Below are 22,819 nucleotides of genomic sequence, written 5' to 3' on the forward strand. Positions count from 1 at the left end.
TCCTCCCCCCTCACTGAGCACTGTGGGGCACCAGATTCCCGCACTTTATTAGTCACGCCCACGGCTCCCTCCTCCCCTGAGAGTTCTGGCAGCCATATTTACAATCACTTCTGCCGGTGGAGGATTTCAGAACGAGCTCTACAGCTCTGGGAGGCCCAGGCAGGGAATCTGGTGGACACACAACCGCTTTGGGCGGTCGGTAAGCCACACCGGTTACTAGGTGCTGGCCCCCCTTCCACCTACCCTCACTGTGTGCAATGCTCGGCCCCTGTGGCACTCACTCAGCCGGAGCCTCGGGCACTGGTGGGACCCTCGGCTCAGGTAGAACCGCCGGCTTCCACTGTCCAGGTGGCAGGGACAGAGTTTGCAGTTTTGGCTGAGAAACTCTCTGAGTCGCTTTCACAATCCATGGCTCAGTCTATGGACAGATGGTCTGCTAAGATACTAGTAGCCTTGCAGTCCAGATCGGTCACACAGGCCCCCAGGCCCCTCTCGGTCGGTGCAGCAGAGTGCTCCTGGGGTGACACCTAGGTCCCACGGGGAGGACTCCGACACGGACCGCAGTCCCAGACCGGCTAAGCGGGCTCGCTGGGAACCTTCCCCGGCTTCATCACGCTGTTCGGGGTCTCAGCATGAGGACTCTCTGGAGGATGAGGCGGAGGTCGCAGCTCAGGGCTCTGATCCTGACGTTGCTCTCAATCTTGATACACCTGAAGGGGACGCCATAGTAAATGACCTTATAGCGTCCATCAACCAGGTGCTAGATCTTTCTCCCCCAACTCCACCTATAGAGGAGTCTGCTTCACAGCAGGAGAAACACCAGTTTAGGTTTCCCAAACGTACACGGAGTGCGTTTTTCGATCACTCTAACTTCAGAGATGCTGTCCAGAAGCACAGAGCATTTCCGGACAAGCGCTTTACTAAGCGCCTTAATGACACACGTTACCCCTTCCCCCCTGACGTAGTTAAGGGTTGGGCTCAGTGTCCCAAGGTGGATCCTCCAGTCTCTAGACTGGCGGCTAGATCCGTAGTATCAGTGGCAGATGGTTCATCGCTCAAGGATGCCACTGACAGGCAAATAGAGCTCCTGATGAAATCCATCTATGAAGCCATAGGCGCGTCTTTTGCTCCGGCCTTTGCAGCCGTGTGGGCACTCCAAGCTATCTCAGCTTGTCTGTCTGAGATTAATGCAGTCACACGTACCTCTGCTCTGCAAGTTGTGTCTTTGACTTCTCAGGCATCGGCCTTTTCGTCCTACGCCATGAACGCCGTCCTGGACTCAGCGAGCCGTACAGCGGTAGCGTCCGCCAATTCGGTGGCAGTCCGCAGGGCCATGTGGCTACGCGAATGGAAGGCAGACTCTGCTTCCAAGAAGTTCTTAACCGGTTTGCCATTTTCTGGCGACCGTTTGTTTGGCGAGCAATTGGATGAAATTATTAAACAATCCAAGGGAAAGGACTCGTCCTTACCCCAGTCCAAACCAAACAAACCTCAGCAACGAAAAATTCAATCGAGGTTTCGGTCCTTTCGGCCCTCAGCCAGGTCCCAATCCTCCACGTCCAACAGGTCAGAGAAGGGCCAGAGGAACTCTTCTGCATGGCGGTCTAAGTCACGTCCTCCAAAGACCGCCGGAGGAACCGCCTCCAAGGCGGCCTCCTCATGACTTTCGGCCTCCCCAAACCGCATCCTCGGTCGGTGGCAGGCTCTCCCGCTTTTGCGACGCCTGGTGGCCACATGTCCAAGACCGATGGGTGAGAGACATTCTGTCGCACGGTTACAGGATAGAGCTCAGCTCTCGTCCTCCGACTCGTTTCTTCAGAACATCTCCGCCCCCCCGAGCGAGCCGATGCACTTTTTCAGGCGGTGAACACTCTGAAGGCAGAAGGAGTTGTGATTCCCGTTCCCATTCAAGAACGTGGTCGCGGTTTTTACTCCAACTTGTTCGTGGTGCCAAAAAAGGACGGATCATTCCGCCCCGTTCTGGACCTCAAACTGCTCAACAGACACGTGAGAACCAGACGGTTCCGGATGGAATCTCTCCGTTCTGTCATCGCCTCGATGTCCCAAGGAGACTTCCTAGCCTCAATTGACATCAGGGATGCTTATCTCCATGTGCCGATTGCACCAGAGCATCAACGCTTCCTGCGTTTCGCCATCGGGGATGAACACCTTCAGTTTGTGGCACTGCCTTTCGGCCTGGCGACAGCCCCACGGGTCTTCACCAAGGTCATGGCATCCGTGGTGGCGGTCCTACACTCTCAGGGCCACTCGGTGATCCCTTACTTAGACGATCTCCTAGTCAAGGCACCCTCCCGGGTGGCATGTCAACACAGCCTGACCATTGCTCTGGAGACTCTCCAAAGGTTCGGGTGGATCATCAATTTCCCAAAGTCAAAATTGACACCGACCCAATCACTGACTTACCTCGGGATGGAGTTTCATACTCTCTCAGCGATAGTGAAGCTTCCGCTGGACAAACAGCGTTCGCTGCAGACAGGGGTGCACTCTCTCCTTCGGACCCAGTCACACCCCTTGAGGCGCCTCATGCACTTCCTAGGGAAGATGGTGGCAGCAATGGAGGCAGTTCCCTTTGCGCAGTTTCATCTGCGTCCACTTCAATGGGACATTCTCCGCAAATGGGACAGGAGGTCGACGTCCCTAGACAGGAACGTCTCTCTTTCACTGGCAGCCAAAACCTCTCTTCAGTGGTGGCTTCTTCCCACTTCCTTGTCGAAGGGAAAATCATTCCTGCCCCCATCCTGGGCCGTGGTCACGACGGACGCGAGTCTGTCAGGGTGGGGAGCGGTCTTCCTCCACCACAGGGCTCAGGGAACCTGAACTCCGACAGAGTCCTCCCTTCAGATCAATGTTCTGGAGATAAGGGCAGTGTATCTAGCCCTAAAGGCGTTCCATCGGTGGCTGGAGGGCAGACAGATCCGCATACAGTCGGACAACGCCACGGCGGTCGCGTACATCAACCACCAGGGCGGCACACGCAGTCGTCAGGCCTTCCAAGAAGTTCGGCGGATTCTGCTGTGGGCGGAAGCCACAGCCTCCACCATCTCTGCAGTTCACATCCCGGGCGTAGAAAACTGGGAAGCAGACTTTCTCAGTCGCCAGGGCATGGACGCAGGGGAATGGTCTCTTCACCCGGACGGGTTTCAAGAGATCTGTTGCCGCTGGGGAACGCCGGACGTCGACCTCATGGCGTCTCGGCACAACAACAAAGTCCCGGCATTCATGGCACGGTCTCAAGATCACAGAGCTCTGGCGGCGGACTTATTAGTTCAGGATTGGTCGCAGTTTCAACTGCCTTATGTATTTCCTCCTCTGGCACTGCTGCCCAGAGTGTTGCGCAAGATCAGGTCCGACTGCCGCCGCGCCATCCTCGTCGCTCCAGACTGGCCGAGGAGGTCGTGGTACCCGGATCTGTGGCACCTCATGGTGGGTCAACCGTGGGCACTCCCAGACCGACCAGACTTGCTGTCTCAAGGGCCATTTTTCCATCTGAATTCTGCGGCCCTCAACCTGACTGTGTGGCCATTGAGTCCTGGCTCCTAGCGTCCTCAGGGTTATCTCTCTATCACGCCTTTCGCAGAAAGTGGCCTTCCTAGTGGCAGTCACATCACTTCGGAGAGTGTCTGAGCTAGCAGCGCTATCATGCAAAGCCCCCTTCCTGGTGTTTCACCAGGATAAGGTGGTTCTGCGTCCGGTCCCGGAATTTCTCCCTAAGGTGGTATCCCCTTTTCATCTCAATCAGGATATCTCCTTACCTTCCTTTTGCCCTCATCCAGTTCACCAATGTGAAAAGGATTTGCACTTGTTAGATCTCGTGAGAGCACTCCGGCTCTACATTTCTCGCACGGCGCCCCTGCGCCGTTCGGATGCGCTCTTTGTCCTTGTCGCTGGCCAGCGTAAGGGGTCGCAGGCTTCCAAGTCAACCTTGGCTCGGTGGATCAAGGAACCGATTCTTGAAGCCTACCGTTCTTCTGGGCTTCCGATTCCTTCAGGGCTGAAGGCCCATTCTACCAGAGCCGTGGGTGCATCCTGGGCATTGCGGCACCAGGCTACGGCTCAGCAGGTGTGTCAGGCGGCTACCTGGTCGAGTCTGCACACTTTCACGAAACACTATCAGGTGCATGCCTATGCTTCGGCAGATGCCAGCCTAGGTAGGCGAGTCCTTCAGGCGGCGGTCGCCCACCTGTAAGAGGGGGCCGTTTTTCGGCTCTTTTTATCGAGGTATTCTTTTACCCACCCAGGGACTGCTTTTGGACGTCCCAATTGTCTGGGTCTCCCAATGGAGCGACAAAGAAGAAGGGAATTTTGTTTACTTACCGTAAATTCCTTTTCTTCTAGTTCCTATTGGGAGACCCAGCACCCGCCCCTGTGCCCTTCGGGCTGGTTGTTCTTTTGTGTACACATGTTGTTCATGTTGAATTGTTCTTTTGGTTCATGGTTTCAGTTCTCCGAACATCCTTCGGATTGAATTTACCTTAGACCAATTTATAAGTTTCCTCCTTCCTGCTTTTGCACCAAAACTGAGGAGTCCGTGATGCACGGGGGGGTGTATAGGCAGAGGGGAGGGGTTACACTTTTTAAAGTGTAATACTTTGTGTGGCCTCCGGAGGCAGAAGCTATACACCCAATTGTCTGGGTCTCCCAATAGGAGCTAGAAGAAAAGGAATTTACGGTAAGTAAACAAAATTCCCTTCTTTTGTAGGATGAGTTGATGTTTTTATGGCTACCATTTTCGGGCACATTTTTTTGATCGCTTTCTAGTACAGTTTTTGGGATGCACAATAAACCTGAAACAGCATTTCAGGTTTTTTTATTTATTGACACCTTTCACGATGTGGTAACAGTGATAAGACAGGTTTATTCTTGAGGGTCAATACGGTTACAGTGATACCATGTTTGTATAATTTTGTTTACGTTTTGCTGCTTTTACACAATTAAAAAACATTTATAGCAAAATTAATTGTTGTTAGGTTGCTATATTGAGTACTGTAGCTTTTTTATTTTTCCGCTGATTGAGCTGTATGCTTTGCTTTTATCTACATTGCCCAAAACCTCCAGCTTACATAAACCCTCTTTAAAATTAAATGTATATAAATGTTGCTTACTTTGCACAATTTATTGTCATCTACAGTTGTTGAAATTCTACTGTGTGCCCTCTACAAGGTCATTACTAAACATATCAAAAAGAAAAGGGCCCAATTCTGACTCCTGTGCTATAATGTGTGTTCTTTAAAACCACTCTATTTCCTATCACTGAGCCAGTTATTAACCAGATTACACATATTTTCCCCTAATTCCATTGTTTTCATTTTTGTATCAACTTTTGGCAGTACATTTGCTATGCACCAGTCATTATGGAATAAATTGCTCTGGTCTCCAGATTGGTGTGCAGATTTCTTCTTGCCTAAAATCTCCACTGCGGAGGCATGAGGAGCAATGTGGAAATTCTAAACAATGCCGCCCCCCCCCCCCCCCTTCCCCGACTTATTAATTGGTGTGAGACCTTTTACATGTGCTGTCCAGCTGCACAGAATAGGCAGCAGGTGCTGTGCAAACTTTGCACAGCGCTCCTTATGCCTCTGCTGCTGCAGCCTGACACACAGAGGCAGTGCAGCATATTCGGTATAGCATCTATACATCACAAATAGTTGAATAACAATAGTTGGGTTGTAGCATTGATTTATTAACCTCTGTAAAAAGGTGTATCTGTGGTCATTAAAAGGGAGGTGATGGGAAGTGTTAATCCCTCATCTAAGCCAATTTGGTGTTTGGTTATATAGTATTACATTTCTATTGTAAATGCATTGCCACTTTGATATTATGTAAGTAAATGACAAACAACGCTACTTTTTGACTTCCATCTGCAAACTTCAAGATGCTTTTTTTTTGCTAATACTTTAGGATATGACTAATCACTTTGATTAGGTTGACGCTTTTTATATTGAATAAACCATTTACCATTTTCATATGAAAGTCCGCATGTTCTAATCCTGCTGCCACTTGATTGCAGAGAGTGCAGTGAATGGGATATCTGTCAATGGACCAACCCGTGCGTCCCGACGTGGTCAGAACAGGAATACCTGGACGTCACAGCAGTCTGAAACGGACACCAGGGTTATAGAAGCTCTTTGTAAAGCAAACGAATGTCCTGTGGATGAGGTAATAGTTTCCCTCTTTTTAGCTTGCTTTTGGCTGAGGAAGTATAAACAGCTATCAACATTAAAAATTGGTGGAGAAGGGCAGAGTATTGCATTTTATAGTTGGGCATTTCTCTTACTACTTCTGAATATATTCTTTAAAATTGCTCTACTGCTGAACAAATTGTATGTAACATTGTGGGCTGTTACGTTTTAAGTGTTTTTAATGCATTGTTCCGTTCTGACATATTTAGCTCTCATAAGTTAAAGCATGATGCTATAGTACATTTTGCGATTTGTGTGTGTATGTATATAGATAGATATAATAAAAAAAAAACAAACACAGGACGTAGGCGCTTTCAAAAGGACAGTAATTGTAAGAATGATAGTGATTAGTAGCAGCGGTGGACACATTCAGTAGAGGGCCCCAGTGAAAGAACAGTGTATGGGCCCTTCACAGTTCACTAACGCATCATAATACACTCGTTTGTGTCTGGCAGAAGCTGCTTTGGAAGGGTGAAGATGTACAACTGATATATACCTTAATCTACATTTCTTCATTCCCTTAGGTGAAAAACGTTTATGCCTCTAGTTTTGTTGACTTTCTAAATTCTCTGGGGATCTCCTGTATTGATGGGCTCCCAAAGGTATGTTAATTACTGTTTTGCTACTATCGTCGTTATTGCTATTTATGTTTTTGAACATGCGAAGATGGTGATAATTATCTTCCTCCTTATGAGGTTGAAAAGAACGTCATGTACTTGTATCAGAGAGAACCCACTTGGGCTGCAAGTCTTACCTTTTATATTCCTTACTAGCTGTAGTACACAGGCGTTGCCCGGGATAGTAACTGTCTCTCTGTCTCTCTCCCAGTCTCTATCTGTGTGTTGCTGTATGTCTGTCTCTTTGTCTGTCTCTTTCCTTGTCTGCCCTTTGTGTATCTGTCTCCATCTCTGTGTCTGTCTCTCTCTATTTCTCTGTCTGTCTCTATGTGTGTGCTTGTCTGTCTCTCTCTCTTTGCCCGGGCTGTCTCTTTGCCCGGGCTGTCTCTGTCTGTGTTTGTCTGTCTGTCTGTCTCTGTCTCTCTATCCGTCTCCCCACCGACATCATATTACCTCACACATAAGCTTCTTATACTAACAGTACTAACAGTTTACTTTGTTCCTATAGCAACCACTGACAGTTGCCTGAAGCTCCCACCTCCATTCAGTTTAATGGATGCATGATTTTGGAGAGTAACTGTAAAGCACAGGGTTAAATTTTCCCGTCAACACCTAGTCTATGATGTTCCCTGGGTCACATGAGGTGTCCATGTTTAATTTCGTGATTGTAAATGCAACGGTGCGCATTCCTTTAGCAGGCGGACACACACACACACACACACACACACACACACACGTACATATATATACACACACACACACACACACACACACACACACACACACACACACATACATACATACATACATACATACATACATACATACATACATACATACATACATACATACATACATATATATATATACACACACACACACACACACACACACACACACACACACACACACATACATACATACATACATATATATATACACACACACACACGTACATATATATATATATACACACACACACACACACACACACGTACACATATATATATATATATATATATATATATATATATACACACACACACACACACGTACATATATATATATACACACACACACACACACACTGAGCTTTATATATTAGATTAAATCATGACTCTCTTGTACTCAAAAAAACTGTGTGTATGGTATACCTGAGAGATTATTACCAACACCACATATTATAGCATCTTACAGCTTCAACCATGAAAATGAGGTGTGTGATCACTTTTTTGTGGCCGAGTTGTTAGTGATGCGCGAGCCTGCTCACCACTGTTCCATACTCGATTGAGCACCGGAGTGCCAGAGTATGCTCGGTGCTTAGCCGAGAATCGTGAATGCTCGCATGTGTAGTCCGTGAAACAAGGACACAAAGAGCTGGCTCCCTCAACTGAACGATGGGAGCTGTCACCCCAGTGTGAGCTATTTGCAGTGTCTGAATGGCTCTCCTGTGGAATATTTAGAACTATTTTGAATGTAGCATGTCAAGAAAAATCGCAAAAAACCCCCAACAAAAAACGACCCCACCATTCCCACCCCCTGGAAATGCTCTGCATATGGCTGGCTGTATGTGGGCGGAGGGCCAATCTGCCCAATCATTAACTTTCACAATACTTATTACTCGAGTTGGGCCTTTTAGAGCGTCTGACCTGTTCGACTCGAGTAACTAAGACCTGAGCATTTAAGTGCTGTCCCAACTGGTTGTTATATCTTAATTTTACTTATTTTTTTTTCAATCTAGCAAAATTAAAAAGCTGCATTAGAAAATAAATAAATCTTTGTAGTTTGAGCTTTATTTTTCCCCGGTGTGTAATTTCAAATTGACATGTACTTTCAACAAACTTTGCACAAGCCAAAAGTACAGCCAAGTATAAGAAACTTCGTAATACAACTCATCAGAGAAATCAACTTTCTTTTACACTTCGTAGCCATTTCCCCCTCGCTTCCTGCATTTATCTGACAAAATAACAGCTGAAATGCTTTTTGCTCAGACAAGACGGACTGCAGACTCCCTGTAGAGTCAAATGATTCAGCCCAATGTATTCTCTGGAGACTGAAAAATTGAGGAGCATCGAGAGAGAATGGGTAGAAAGAAAGAAAGGTTGTGCTGAACTTTTCTAACAAGTCTTTTACCTCACACCAGAACTGATTTATATCCAGACAGCTCTTTGCTGTAAAATATCCTCCATATTGGTGTTGCTTATCTCTGTATGCTAAAAAAGAATGAATATCAGGAATCCCTCTTTGTGTGTGCTGCTGTATATGGCAGCGATTACTGAAGGTAGTCTACCTACCAGCTCCCAGTGGATTGAAAATTAAGAGATGGAGTCTGCAAAGGGGAAAACTAGGGAATTCTGCAGTATACAAGTATTAGGCCAGAAGTAGGGTAATTTCTCATGTACACACAACCTGTTCTGAAAAGTTACTTGAAAGTGGACAGCACCTTCTCATACCTCATGTTCACCCCAGTTAAAATAAAAGCTTATTCTCATCTCCCGTATCAACGCTGTTCCATTGGGGTCAGCGCTTGCACTTCTGTGGCTCGCATGAGGTTGTCAAAAAAGCCCTGCGCTCAATCAGCACCGGCTTCACTCCCCACCATCAAATGTATCAAACGTCAACAGGGGGTGAGAGATCAGCTAGAGCTCTCTCTCCCTCTTGATGTTCAATTTGTCCGTAGACTAGTCTGGAAGAGGGAAGCCAGGGTTGATTGGGGGCAGGGCTTTTTTGACAACCTCATGCGAGTCCTGGAAGAGCGAGTGCCGACACTGCTGGAACAGCCGGGAGATGAGAGGGGAGTATAAGCTTTTTATTTTAATGTGGGCAAACCTCAGGAATAAGAAAGGGTTGTTCTGGTAATATACAACCTATTTAACCTTTCATCCAGGCAACTAGGACTTTTTTCAAGCTTTTGCTTTTTTTCTGTGTGTAAACCGTCCTAGTTATCTGGCCTAAATAAGGTCCCCACTATATGGATTTTTAAAGGGAAACTGTCATGTCGTTTTTTAATATTAAACCCTCAATATGTTTTAAATTATGCAATGTGCATCACTAACATGGTTTAAAAAAATAAATAAATTCCATATTTTTATCTTAAAAAAACCTTTATCTACGAAGGTGAATGCAGGAAATAACTTGGGGTTCAGTCATAGGGGTGGAACTTTTGCTGGGATTAGCCACTGTCACTCGAGTTTAGCCATGATTCATTTTTTAACTTCGTTACGCCCCCAGCATTGTAAGGCTAAGTTCACATTTCCGTTGATTTGTATCAGTCACATGCGTCGCTTGACGCATGTGACTGATGCGCTGTTCAACGCTGTACAACGGATGACAAAGAACAGAATTCTTTGTCGGATTCCGTTGTGTGCGGGGGGCGGAGTTCGGGGGCAGAGCCGAGCGGGGGGCGGGGCCAGGCGCTGAGGATGTCAGTGGAAGTGCTGCGGTCTGCATGGCTGGGGACAGGTGGGTGTATCTGTGAGTGAGCGAGTGTGTGTATGTGCATGTATGTATGTATGTATGTATGTGTGTGCACATGCAAAGTGCGGGAGGGGGCGGAGCCGAGCGGGGGGCGGGGCCAGGCGCTGAGGATGTCAGTGGAAGTGCTGCGGTCTGCATGGCTGGGGACAGGTGAGTGTATCTGTGAGTGAGTGAGTGTGTGTATGTGCATGTATGTATGTGTGTGCACATGCAAAGTGCGGGAGGGGGCGGAGCAGAGCGGGGGGCGGGGCCAGGCGCTGAGGATGTCAGTGGAAGTGCTGCGGTCTGCATGGCTGGGGACAGGTGAGTGTATCTGTGAGTGAGCGAGTGTGTGTATGTGCATGTATGTATGTATGTATGTATGTATGTATGTGTGTGCACATGCAAAGTGCGGGAGGGGGCGGAGCCGAGCGGGGGGCAGGGCCAGGCGCTGAGGATGTCAGTGGAAGTGCTGCGGTCTGCATGGCTGGGGACAGGTGAGTGTATCTGTGAGTGAGCGAGTGTGTGTATGTGCATGTATGTATGTATGTATGTATGTATGTATGTGTGTGCACATGCAAAGTGCGGGAGGGGGCGGAGCCGAGCGGGGGGCGGGGCCAGGCGCTGAGGATGTCAGTAGAAGTGCTGCGGTCTGCATGGCTGGGGACAGGTGAGTGTATGTGTGAGTGAGTGTGTGTATGTGCATGTATGTATGTATGTATGTATGTATGTATGTGTGTGTGTGTGTGTGTGTGCACATGCAAAGTGCGGGAGGGGGCGGAGCCGAGCGGGGGGCGGGGCCAGGCGCTGAGGATGTCAGCTGAAGTGCTGCGGTCTGCATGGCTGGGGACAGGTGAGTGTATCTGTGAGTGAGCGAGTGTGTGTATGTGCATGTATGTATGTATGTATGTGTGTGTGTGCACATGCAAAGTGCGGGAGGGGGCGGAGCCGAGCAGGGGGCGGGGCCAGACGAGGGTGTCAGTGCTTGTCTGCATGGCTGGGGACAGGTGTGTGTGTGTGTGTGTGTGTACAAACATGTGCGGAGTGCGGAGGGGGCGGGGCCGAGCAGGGGGCGGGGCCAGACGAGGGTGTCAGTGGCAGTGCTTGTCTGCATGGCTGGGGACAGGTGTGTGTGTGTGTGTGTGTGTACATACATGTGCGGAGTGCGGGAGGGGGCGGGGCCGAGCGGGGAAGTGTCGGCCTCCCTGCACACGTAACCAGCCTAAATATCGGGTAACAGCAAAGCACCCGATGTTTACCTTGGTTACCCGATATTTACCTTGGTTACGGGCCTACACCGCTTAGCGCTGGCTCCTTGCACCGTAACCAGGGTAAATATCGGGTAACCAACCAAAGCTGGTGACGTGTGCAGGGAGCCAGAGAGCATGCGCAGCGAAATCCGACGGATCTCGCTGCTCAAAAAACGTTACATGCTGCGTTCCTCCCGCTCCGCGGTCAGTCGTTTCACGACTGATCAGTCGGGCGGAGGGTGCAACGCAGCATCATCAGTCACAATCCGCTGCTCATACAAGTCTATGGGAGCAGCGGAATCCGCTAAACGGATTCCGTTGTTTACAGGAGCAGCGGATTGTGACTGATAGGCTAAGTTCACATTTCCGCTAAAATCTAATTGATTGCACCACAGGTCCTTCAACATCACTTCTCTGCTGAGCTCCGCCCATTATGGTCACATGATCGTGACATCAGCACAGGTCCTGCATAACCACTTTTCTAATGTTGAGCATTGGAGCTTAGCATTGAAGAACTGGTGATGAAGGACCTGTGCTAATGTCATGAATATGTGACCGTAATGGGCAGAACTCAGCAGAGAAGTGATGTTGAAGGACCTGTGGTGTGATCAATTACAATGCTGGGGGCGTGACCTAGTTAAAAAAAAAAGGAAACATGCCTGATCTTGAGTGACTGTGACTGATCCCAGGTATAGTGCTGCCCCTATGACTGAAACCTAAGGTATTTCCTGCATTCACCTAAACATATCAAGTCTTGTTTTTATTTTTTGTTTAAAAAAAAAAAAGTTAGTGCTGCTCATTGCTGTATTTAAAAAAAAAAACAACAAAAAACATTGGGGGTGATTTAATATAAAAAAAAGGACAAGTGCTGCCCCTTTTTTTTATTTTTTAATATATAAATATACATTGTAAATTACTAACCAGGGTCCTGAGGCCTGCACCCACATCTGCAATCTTACACTGTGCTGCTCTACTCTCTGCAACTTATTTTTAGTTCCACTGAGGAGTGATCATGAATGTGCAAGCATCATTGGGGCCAAGGCAGAGTGAATCTCTTTGGGATTAGTAGTTGGGTTCTAAATTATAATTAACATTTTGTGGCCTTGTCACTTGATATGCCTGAAATGTGTGATGTGTTGGAAAAATTTCTGCAAGGCCGAATGTGTTCCACACTTTTTAATAGTATTGTTGCGTGATGTGATGAGTGAACCCGTGGATAATCGGGTTCGCCCAACTGGCACGAGGGGAAAAAAATCGGGATCGGCGAGCGAACTTGACATGGAACTTTACCCCATACAAGTCAATGGGGACTAGTCATTCGGGGCTGTAAATTGGCTGTAGTAAGCGCTAGGAGGAAGTTGAATAGGTAGTAAGAGCAGAATAGGTATATATATTGTATTTCCCGAAGGATCACACTGCAGTCAGGCTCTCTTCTAGGCCCGCTAAATAAGGTTTGAGTATTCACTGCTTCCCTCGTACACCCTCTGTGCCAGTGTCTGTGATCGGTTGCAGACTGCTATACATGCCCGCCATCTTGCGTCCGCATCTGTCATTGGTTGCAGTCAGTTTGCTGTATAGTAGTGTAAGAAGAAATAAATAGAAAATGACGTAGGCTCCCGCCATATTATGATACCCAGCGCAGGTAAAACTACAACAGCAGGCTGCAGTCCCCACCTGTGAGTGTAGAGGGAAGAAAATACCCCAAAAACTTAAAGTCCCCCATATTTTTATATCCGGCCAAAGTAAAGCAGCCAGGTGGAGGCTGGTATTATCTGGATGGGAGACGCCATGGTTATTGCCCCCCCCCCCCCCTTCCCTTCCCTAGCCTATATATAGCAGCCCGCAGCTGCCCATAATTGTTCCATTACCTAGATGTGCCAATTGCGGGCATAACCTGGCTCATCCTGATTGCGCTGTTGCAGTGGCGATTGGTGTAATATAAAAGGTTAATGACAGCCATGATTTCACAGTTGCCATCAAGCCCTATATTAGTAATGGGAGGGGACTATGAGGCTTTTCTACTCTTCACCACTCCATTACTAATCCTGTAAATGAAAATAAATAAAACACAAACATCGAAAAAAAATCTTTATTTGAAATAAAATACACACACCCTCTTTCACCCCTTTATTAACCCCCAAAACACCCATTCAGATCCGACATAATTCATACAAATTCCCACGATGATCCTAGTACTATTACATCCAGAGCCTGAAGAGAGAGCGAAAACATGTCTGTTCTCCACAGGCTTCAGGAAACACAGCAGCGGGGGGAGCACGGCTGTGTGCAGCTGACGTCTCTCGGTTCACTGGAAGTCACATTCGGGCTTCCCCGCTGCTCTCATTGTTACAGTTGTGAGTGGCTCGCGCATGAATTGACTCTGGTCACCCGGCACAATCTATCGCTCTCTGAACAGGAGCATGCAGCTGCATGTATTTCTATGCAGCTGCATGCTCCTGTCTGGAGAGCGCATCTGACAATTCTGGGTAGCTGCGGGATGGTATTTTTAGGCTGAGGGGGCCAATACAGCCTGATAATACCAGACCCCTTCTGTCTGCTTTACCGTGGCTGTATATCAAAAATAGGGGGGACCCAAAACTCTACCCCCCTTCCCCTCTCCATTTTGATATCCAACCATAGTAAAGCTGGGTTCACACACAACGACAACAACGTCGCTGTTACGTCATCATTTCCTGTGACGTAACAGCGACCTTAGATGATCGCTAGTAAGCTGTCAAACATGTCATTTTAAGCAGCGACGGAGCAGCGATCATAGCGACCTCGACGGTCGTTGTGTGGTGTCACACGCGTCGCTATGCGACGACTCAGACCTTGATAGAGGCGTGGTGTTTACCCCTAGACATGTTTTGCGTTGCCTCTTTTCACGCCCCTCTGTTCCTATTGATGATTGCTACAGCGGCGCCTGATTGGGTGACCGTGCCAAACAAAGGAAGACGCAGTAGTGCTTTCATTCATTCTATTTCATTTCATTCAGATCCACAAAGAACGACACACTAGCGACACTAGACAGAGAATCTACTACATGGAACAAAGAATGGAACTTAAAGAATGAAATCACTGTAACGCCTTCGGCAAGTTACCCAATCGGAACGCTGTTGTAACCACCAATCTGAGTCGTAGGGGCGTTGCAAAATACACCACAAAAACACGTTCTTTTCCTGCCTTCAGTCCTACGTCACTGCCTTCAGCGTCGTCGCGACCGTCGCTGCTGCGGTGTCAAACACAAGGATGCTGAGTTTATGATCATGGCGCAGCGGGATAGCAGCGATCAAAAAATGACCTGGAACATTCAGGAGCGAGCAGCGATCTCGCAGCAGGGGTCTGATCGTTATGTGTCACACACAGCGACGTCGCTTTTGAGGTCGTTGCTACGTCATAGAAAATGGCTACTTTGCTGCGATGTCGTCGCTGTTTGTGACACCACCTTTTAAGCTCACAAGTGGGGACTGCAGCTGTAGTTTTACCGCGCTGGCTATCAAAATATGGCAGGAGCCCAGAGCTTAAAAGCTTGCTTATTAGCTGCTCTGCAACTTTTCAACAAGCTTTATGCGGGTGACAAACCCAAACAGGAATTGGACTTATAGTCAAAAGTCTTTGTTTGGGGTTCAGCACTAAACACAAGGTATTCAACTCACACCCCGAACTGTACAGTACGGGTTCGCTTGTTGCTTTTGTTGATGCAGCAAGCATAAAAAATTTCTGCAACAAATCTGTGAATTTACACCAATGACTTATCAGCGTCTCTGGAAAAATTCTTATAAAACCTCAATCAGAGCAAGCTGCAAATGCATTAATAGCCACTGTGTTAGAATAGCATGGAGCCTGACTGAACACATTTAGTCTTTCTTTCAATCATCTTTCATGTTCGAATCCACTTTACTGATATCGCTAGCGTGGGTACCCGCCCCCATCTGTTGTGCGACACTGGCAAATCGCTGCCCGTGCCGCACAACATCGCCCGGACATGTCACACGTATTTACCTGCCCGGCGACGTCGCTGTGACCGGCGAACCATCTCCTTTCTAAGGGGGCGGTTCGTTCAGCGTCACAGCGACATCACTGAACCACCGCCCAATAGAAGTGGAGGGGTGGAGATGAGTGGGACGTAACATCCCGCCCACCTCCTTCCTTCCGCATAGCGGCTGGGAGGCAGGTAAGGAGAGCTTCCTCGTTCCTGCGGTGTCACACGGAGCGATGTGTGCTGCCTCAGGAACGAGGAACAACTTCGTTACTGCTGCAGTAACGATATTTGAGAATGGACCCCCATGTCACTGATGAGCGATTTTGCACGTTTTTGCGACGATGCAAAATCGCTCATAGGTGTCACACGCAACGGCATCGCTAATGCGGCCGGATGTGCGTCACCAATTCCGTGACCCCAACGAGTTCGCATTAGCGATATCGTAGCGTGTAAAGCCCCCTTTAGTCTTGCCTCAAATATTGAATTTGTCAGCAAATGTCTCAAAACTTTGTGTAAATGTATTGAAAGTGTAAATCGTAGACTTAGACACCTCATTGCAGCTTCTGACTGAGATCTGATTGAAGGTCAGGATTAGTTGTCTTCTGCTGTGCTCTGGGACTGTGAGAAGGGAGGGAACAGGGATGGGTAGTTATATGTCAGGAGTATTGTTAGGACTCGTCAGAAGTGCATGGACTTGCCTTTACAAGCTGCTAGACCCGCACCAGACTTCCTTCACAAGATTGTGTGATGTTACTTAATGAGGCGTTCAACAAAATGAGTAAGGAGAGTGTACAGGTGTGAAATGTTCACCCTTCCTGTTATTTTAAGTGGATATCCCCTTTTATAGCTTTCTGAACAAGTCTAGTCTGTCCATCCTATAAACATGTTCAGATTGAGTCAGCTAAATTGTTCTATATATTTTAATATTCTCCTAAGGCCATGTTCATAAAGTGTTTGGACCCTATATTCAATGGCTCTGTTGGTGTTCATGTCCGAACCCCTCCAAAACGGGATCTTGGATTATGCCTTGACCAGACATGGTGTCTTGCAGCCTCACCTATGGTAGTAACACATGTAACATTGGGTTGGTCCCTGCATGTTTGTTACGCACGCTGCAAAAACTACTCACTTCCTAAATGTGAAAGGTTGGGTGACCACAGTATTCCCCTCAACACACTGACGTGGTATAAACATGACGGTGGACTTGGAGTGCCAAATTTTTCATGCTGTTATCAGGCAGTCACAACATTCCACATTATACTCACCCGCTGATCTGTACCTGTGGGCCTTTCTAGAAATTCCCAATGTTTCCACACTGCCCATTCCTTATTGTGGACCCTCTAAGCTCAGACCTACTACATTGAGCTCTTTGATTCTTCATGCCTTAACGGTCTGGGGTTCAGTCATGTTTAGTACAAATTTGCGTCACCTTATCTCCCTTTTCAGTTCCTATTGCATAATAGAGCCTTCCTACGTGGTATAGATGATTACACTGCCTTCTCGTGGTGGTGAGCGAATAGCTTTGAGAAAGCCCATCATTTATTCTTTTCTTTGATCTTGTTTTCTTTGAAGTCTTAGGATTGAGTATTTCTCTCTCTCTTCTTCAGGCATCTGTAAATAAAGCATTGGCCAAGCTGCCTGCCTTGTTTCGGCGCTGTTTATACTTTTTCGTTGTGTTAGCGTATCTGCCAATTATTTCTACAAACCAAATATTTAATATCCATTATGTATTCACTGTTAAACAGCGTTATCCACCATGCACAGATATGGTAGCAGATGGGAGACGGACTTAGTGGGTACATGCTTCCTGGACTAATGCAGGAGATGTGGTTTTCTCCATATATTTTAATGTGTTGGAATCCGCATGCACTGTTAAATGGTTCCTGCGTGAACAGCACATATAGTCCTGGGCTATCCTGCAAGTTGCTTTTGGGTTATGCTTACAATGGCAGTATGTTGCCTGTGTGGTTGATTTGCTTCCATGTTTCTTGCTTTTGGTTTCATGGCTATAATGTAGCCTGTACCCTTTTTCATACCCCCCCTTTTTAGAGATCCCTGGAAACCCTTGTTGTACCATAAATCATCCAGTTAAAAGAAAAAAGTTTTGGTACCGTGTTAGCCAGTTGAAAAATGATTGATTGCTCTCAGTGAGAGAAACAAGATTCCTGGGACATTCACTTGTTCCTCCTCCAATGTGGTGTACTTAATCCTGTGCACTATATGTCCTATTGAGCGTCTCTATGTTGGAGAAACAGGGCAGAGACTGAGCGCAAGAATGAGATCTCACCGCCACACAATTACAGACAAAAAAGTCCAATTACCTGTAGCCAAACATTTCTGTACTCCAGGACACAACATAAACCATATGAAAGTTGTCATATTTAAAGGCAACTTCAGATCACAGAATCATCGCGGGGAACACAAATTCATTACAATGCTTGACTCTGTAAACCCAGGACTCAATCTGTCAGGAGGATTTATGACTCTATGCAAAATCTGAGGGGTCTGCTCAGAGACTGTGAGGGCACCAGGCCTCTGATCCTACATGGATATTGGGACAATAAAACTTTCACACCATTAATCAAAGCTAATTAAGGATTCCCTCTCTTAAGGTACCGTCACACTTAGCGACGCTTCAGCGATCTGACCTGGCAGGGATCGCTGGAGCGTCGCTACATGGTCGCTGGTGATCTGTCAATCAGGCAGATCTCCACAGCGATCAGAGATCAGCCACCAGCGACCCGTATAACGACGCTGTGCTTGGTAACCATAGTACACATCGGGTTACTATGCAAAGCGCTTTGCTTTTAGTTACCCGATGTGTACCTTGGCTACGTGTGCAGGGAGCAGGGAGCCGGCTTCTAGAAGCTGCGGACACTGGTAACCAAGGTAAATATCGGGTGACCAAGCAAAGCGCTTTGCTTGGTTACCCGATGTGTATCTTGGTTACCACCGTCCGCAGAAGCCAGCTCCCTGCACATTCAGATTGTTGCTCTCTCGCTGTCAAACACAGAGATGTGTGCTTCACAGCGGGAGAGCAACAACCAAAAAATGGTCCAGGACATTCAGCAACGACCGGCGACCTCACAGCAGGGGGCCAGGTCTTTGCTGGATGTCACACACAGCAACATCGCTAGCAAGATCGCTGTTGCGTCACAAAAACCGTGACTCAGCAGCGATGTCGCTAGTGATGTCGCTTAGTGAGACGTGGCCTTAGGCCTAAGCCACACGGCGAGAAAAACAGTGCGAGTGGAGTGCGATAAAACATCGCATTCCCCTCGGACCAATTCTAGCCTGTGTGTCAGCACACATGAGCGATTATTTTCTCAGCCCTAATCGGACCGAGAAAACAATCGCAGCATGCTGCGATTGTAAGCCGAGACTCTTTCTCTCGCACCCATTCAAGTGAATGGGGTGAGAGAAAAATCGCACTGCACTCGCGGTACACCGGTGTACCGCTAGTGCAGTGCGAGAATGGCAATAGCCGACTATGCAGGAGAGAGGGAGAGAAATCCCTCCCTCCCCTCCTGAGTGCCGGCCCGCCCCCCGCAGCTGAGGTCTGCTCGCACGAACGGACCTCAGTTGCAAGGACACACGCATGACACTCGGCTCTGCTGTACTGCCAGCATGAGCCGAGTCTCATGCAAGGGGATCGCAGTAGTCCCCGTGTGGCCCCAGCCTTAAGCTTAGTGTTTGTTTATTTAAATGTCTTTTATTATACCACCCCTCTGCTCTGTGCATATATTTGTGTTTCTTCAGATATTTTGTCATACCATGCCTGATGAAGGGACCTGAGATGTCTCGAAAGCTTGCTTTTGTAACATCCTATTTTCTTTTAGTTAGCCATTAAAAGGTTTCACAACTACAAAACTATAATTTTGTTTCTCTCACTGAGAACAATCGATCATAAATCATCCACACTCACTTGGACTGCCTTGCTTTTTTTATCATCAAAACAAAGAATAGCCCATGTATCGAAAAAAAAAAACAACCCATACATACTATTCTCGCAATTTCAACCCTGATAGATGACAATGAGCAGCTCACAAGAATCTTAAATTAGACTTTGGCTTAATTTTTCTGAATCTGGACCCCTGGATAACGCATTTATGTCCACACTTGTCATGTACTAGTCCATCCTTTGGTTAATTATATGCTGTAATACATCACATTTATATCACTCCTTGGCCCCTCCCTCTTCACTGTGTGCACCCCTCCCCCACCCTTGTGGGGTTTTGTTTATTTTTTTAAATTATATACTTTAGTATTGCTATCCTATACCATTGTACCCTTTTATGAGCGTTACGGCATGATCTGTAAAAAATATTGAAGTTGTATATGAGGTTTTATTCTTGGAGTTATTGTAAAACAAAATAAAACATTTGAAAAAGTAGAAGCTGTGAAGTCTGCCAGCTTTTATGTGTATATGTTGATACGTAAAACCTAAAACCGTTTCATGAATTTGGTTGTCAATTCTAAAAGGGAGTTTTCCAGTATAAAATGATTTTTCAAACCGTGCACCCTGGGTGTGGCCGAACAGGTCAGTGCACCTTCCCACCTACTTGTTTTATATTTACTCCGCCCCCTTTTCCTTGATTGACAGATCTGACTTTACAGGACTCAAAGGAGAACTGAGATATATGTAAAACAAGTCGATGTGTATGTTCTGTGCACTGTGTGGCCACGCCAAGGGTGCACTGAGCTCCTGTGCATTTATTTTGTAATGATAGATTAACTTTTTGTTAAAGAAAAAAACAACCAAAACTTACGTCCATCTAACTGTGTAAAATGTTAGTTTCACCAATTTCTATTGTTGAGCGTGACAAATGTGTTTAGTTCAATGCGTAATAATAACATTGTGCTTTAGGTTAATGTGATCTCACAACAGTATGAAGAACTTTATCAGAGAAACAAAGATATAGATGAAAGACTGTTTTTGGAGAATGACAGTACGATGAAAGTTGATTTCCGTGGAAGGTAAATGGTTTTTATCGTTTTTTGTTTGTTTTTTTTACTTGTGTCTTTGAATACATTAAAATATGTTACATTACTAAAAAAAAAATAATTATACTACTATGCACTTGTATAGGCAGACACGTGACAATCTAGGGAAGTGGGCTGTGAGAAGACACTGGGGACAGTCTGTCCAACTATAGGTTAAAAGGATGACAAAGACCAACCGGTCGAAACATTGCTACTCGTTATTCACACTTGATGGAATAAAGAAGGACTGAAAGCATTTTTTTCACTCATCGGGACCCTATCATCCTTTTAACCTATGATATGTTTGCATACACGGGCAGCCTTTGACCATAGGTGCTGCGGACTTTGTGTTTTTTTTTTTTTTTTACACTTGTTCAACTAGTCTCCAGGGCAGCTTCGGTGCCCGGCGGCTGTTAACCGGGCATTTTTCCGTTTTTTTTTTTTTTCTTTTTTTTTTTTTTTTTTTCCCTCTCCTTCTTCCGAGAGCCGTAACTTTTTTATTTTTTCATCAATCTTGCCATATAAGGGTTTGTTTTTTGCGGGACGAGTTGTAGTTTTAAATGAAACCATAAGTTTTACCATATAATGTACTGGAAAACAGCAAAAAAAATTCAAGTGTGGAAAAACTGCAAAAAAAAAGTGCACAATAGTTTTTGGGATATTTTATTCACCATGTTCAAGATATGATAAAATTGATGTGTTGGTGTGATATCTCAGGTCGGTACGAGTTTGTATACACCAAACATGTATAGGTTACCTTTTAGCTAAGGGGTTAAAAAAAATTCACAAGCATGTCCAAAAAAAGTGGCGCACTTTTTGCGCCCTTTCCAAAACCCGTAACGTTATTATTTTTCGGGATCTATGGCTCAGTGATGGCTTATTTTTTGCGTCTTGACCTGACGTTTGTAACGGTACCATTTTTGCACAGATGCTACATTTTGATCGCCTGTTATTGCATTTTGCGCAAAATTTGCGGCGACCAAAAAACATAATTTTCAATCAGCTGAATTGGTGGTGGGTGATTTGAACTTTTAGGGTTTTTTTTTTTAATTTTTTTTAACTTTTTTTTTACCTTTATTTTTTTTTTTTTCTAGGTCCCCTAGGGAACTATAATGATCAGCAGTCTAATTGTTGTTCCATTTCTCCAGATCATAGCTACACAGCTGAGATCTGGAGAAAAATAGCTCTCCTCTCACACACTGCCTTCTTCCGGCAGTGAGAGAAAGTGACTCATGATAGCTACAGGAGTCATCACATGACTATGTGCTGCCATGGCAACCACTGGAAGTCATGTGATCACATCACAAGACCTCCGATGGCGCTGGGTGAGTTATGCTTATGGCAGCGTGCTGATACATCTTGCTGTCAGATGTTGACATCGAGATGTAAGAGGTTAATAGGCGCGGGTGGAACATGATTCCACTCACGCCTGGCAGGCACACATCTCAGCTGTTGAAATCAGCTGATATGTGCACGGATCTGCCCACGGCAGACAGCGGGGATTAACCTCACACAATCCATGACGTACTCATTACTTCATGTATCATGAAGAGGTTAAAGTATATTTGTCTCTGAAAAGCTGCAGTGCTTCAGACAAGCATACCTGGCGGAAATTATTCAGCAAGTGCCTGATGCATGCTGCCATGGATTAGGCAGCATGTATCCGCTGATAGATTAACTTTAAAGCACCACTACAGCCATTTTTTTTTTCATTTTCCCGCTGGATTAATGCTTTAAGTCAGTCCCCTACCCCTATTCCTATACACACCCTCCGCTGTCTTCATCTATTTCTTGTCAGTCTCCGGCAGTTTGTGACCTGCCAGCTGCTCGAGTTTCATGGAGCAAGCCGGAGGTAAGAGCTCAATAGAAGTCTACCAGAGCCTCGTTCTGGCTGTCATAGACTTGCATTGAGAGCTTGTGATTTAACTTGCGGCCAGTCAGAAGTTAGTCACAACATGGCGCCAGGGGACCGGAGCGGTGTCTGTAAAAGGTGAAGATGCCGGAGGGCGAGTATAATACAGAGGTATGGGACTTAGATTTAAAGCACCACCCCAATGCCTGTATGGGAGATCCTTTTGATGACCATGCTATCCACTATAGGTGATCTTTATCAATGACAGAATTATTGAAAGACTAATAAAGAACGTAAATTACCTGAGATGTCTATTTGCATAGCATTTAGACAAATGCACTTGTTATTTTTTAATGGAAAACACATTATTTAGATTTTGAGGTTTTTCAGACAGACCATACTTCTACAGAGATATGCCAAGCATCCTTAACCCCCTAGCTTCTGGGCTTTTAGCAGACATTAGCACAGTTTCATGTTTC

The 22,819-nt window shown here is 46.3% G+C and overlaps 1 protein-coding gene across 1 annotated transcript in view; it reads left to right on the top strand.

Annotated features, from left to right (window-relative positions):
• The window catches only part of RB1 (RB transcriptional corepressor 1), a 334,069-nt gene that overhangs the window by 88,361 nt on the left and 222,889 nt on the right, over positions 1 to 22,819 (top strand). Inside the window, exons 8-10 of the mRNA XM_075336899.1 lie at positions 6,029 to 6,177; positions 6,725 to 6,802; positions 20,373 to 20,482. Coding sequence (XP_075193014.1) covers positions 6,029 to 6,177; positions 6,725 to 6,802; positions 20,373 to 20,482 — 337 coding nt within the window. The remainder of the gene's footprint in view (positions 1 to 6,028; positions 6,178 to 6,724; positions 6,803 to 20,372; positions 20,483 to 22,819) is intronic.

Source organism: Anomaloglossus baeobatrachus, chromosome 2 (genome assembly GCF_048569485.1).
Source record: "Anomaloglossus baeobatrachus isolate aAnoBae1 chromosome 2, aAnoBae1.hap1, whole genome shotgun sequence".
Lineage (NCBI taxonomy): Eukaryota > Metazoa > Chordata > Amphibia > Anura > Aromobatidae > Anomaloglossus > Anomaloglossus baeobatrachus.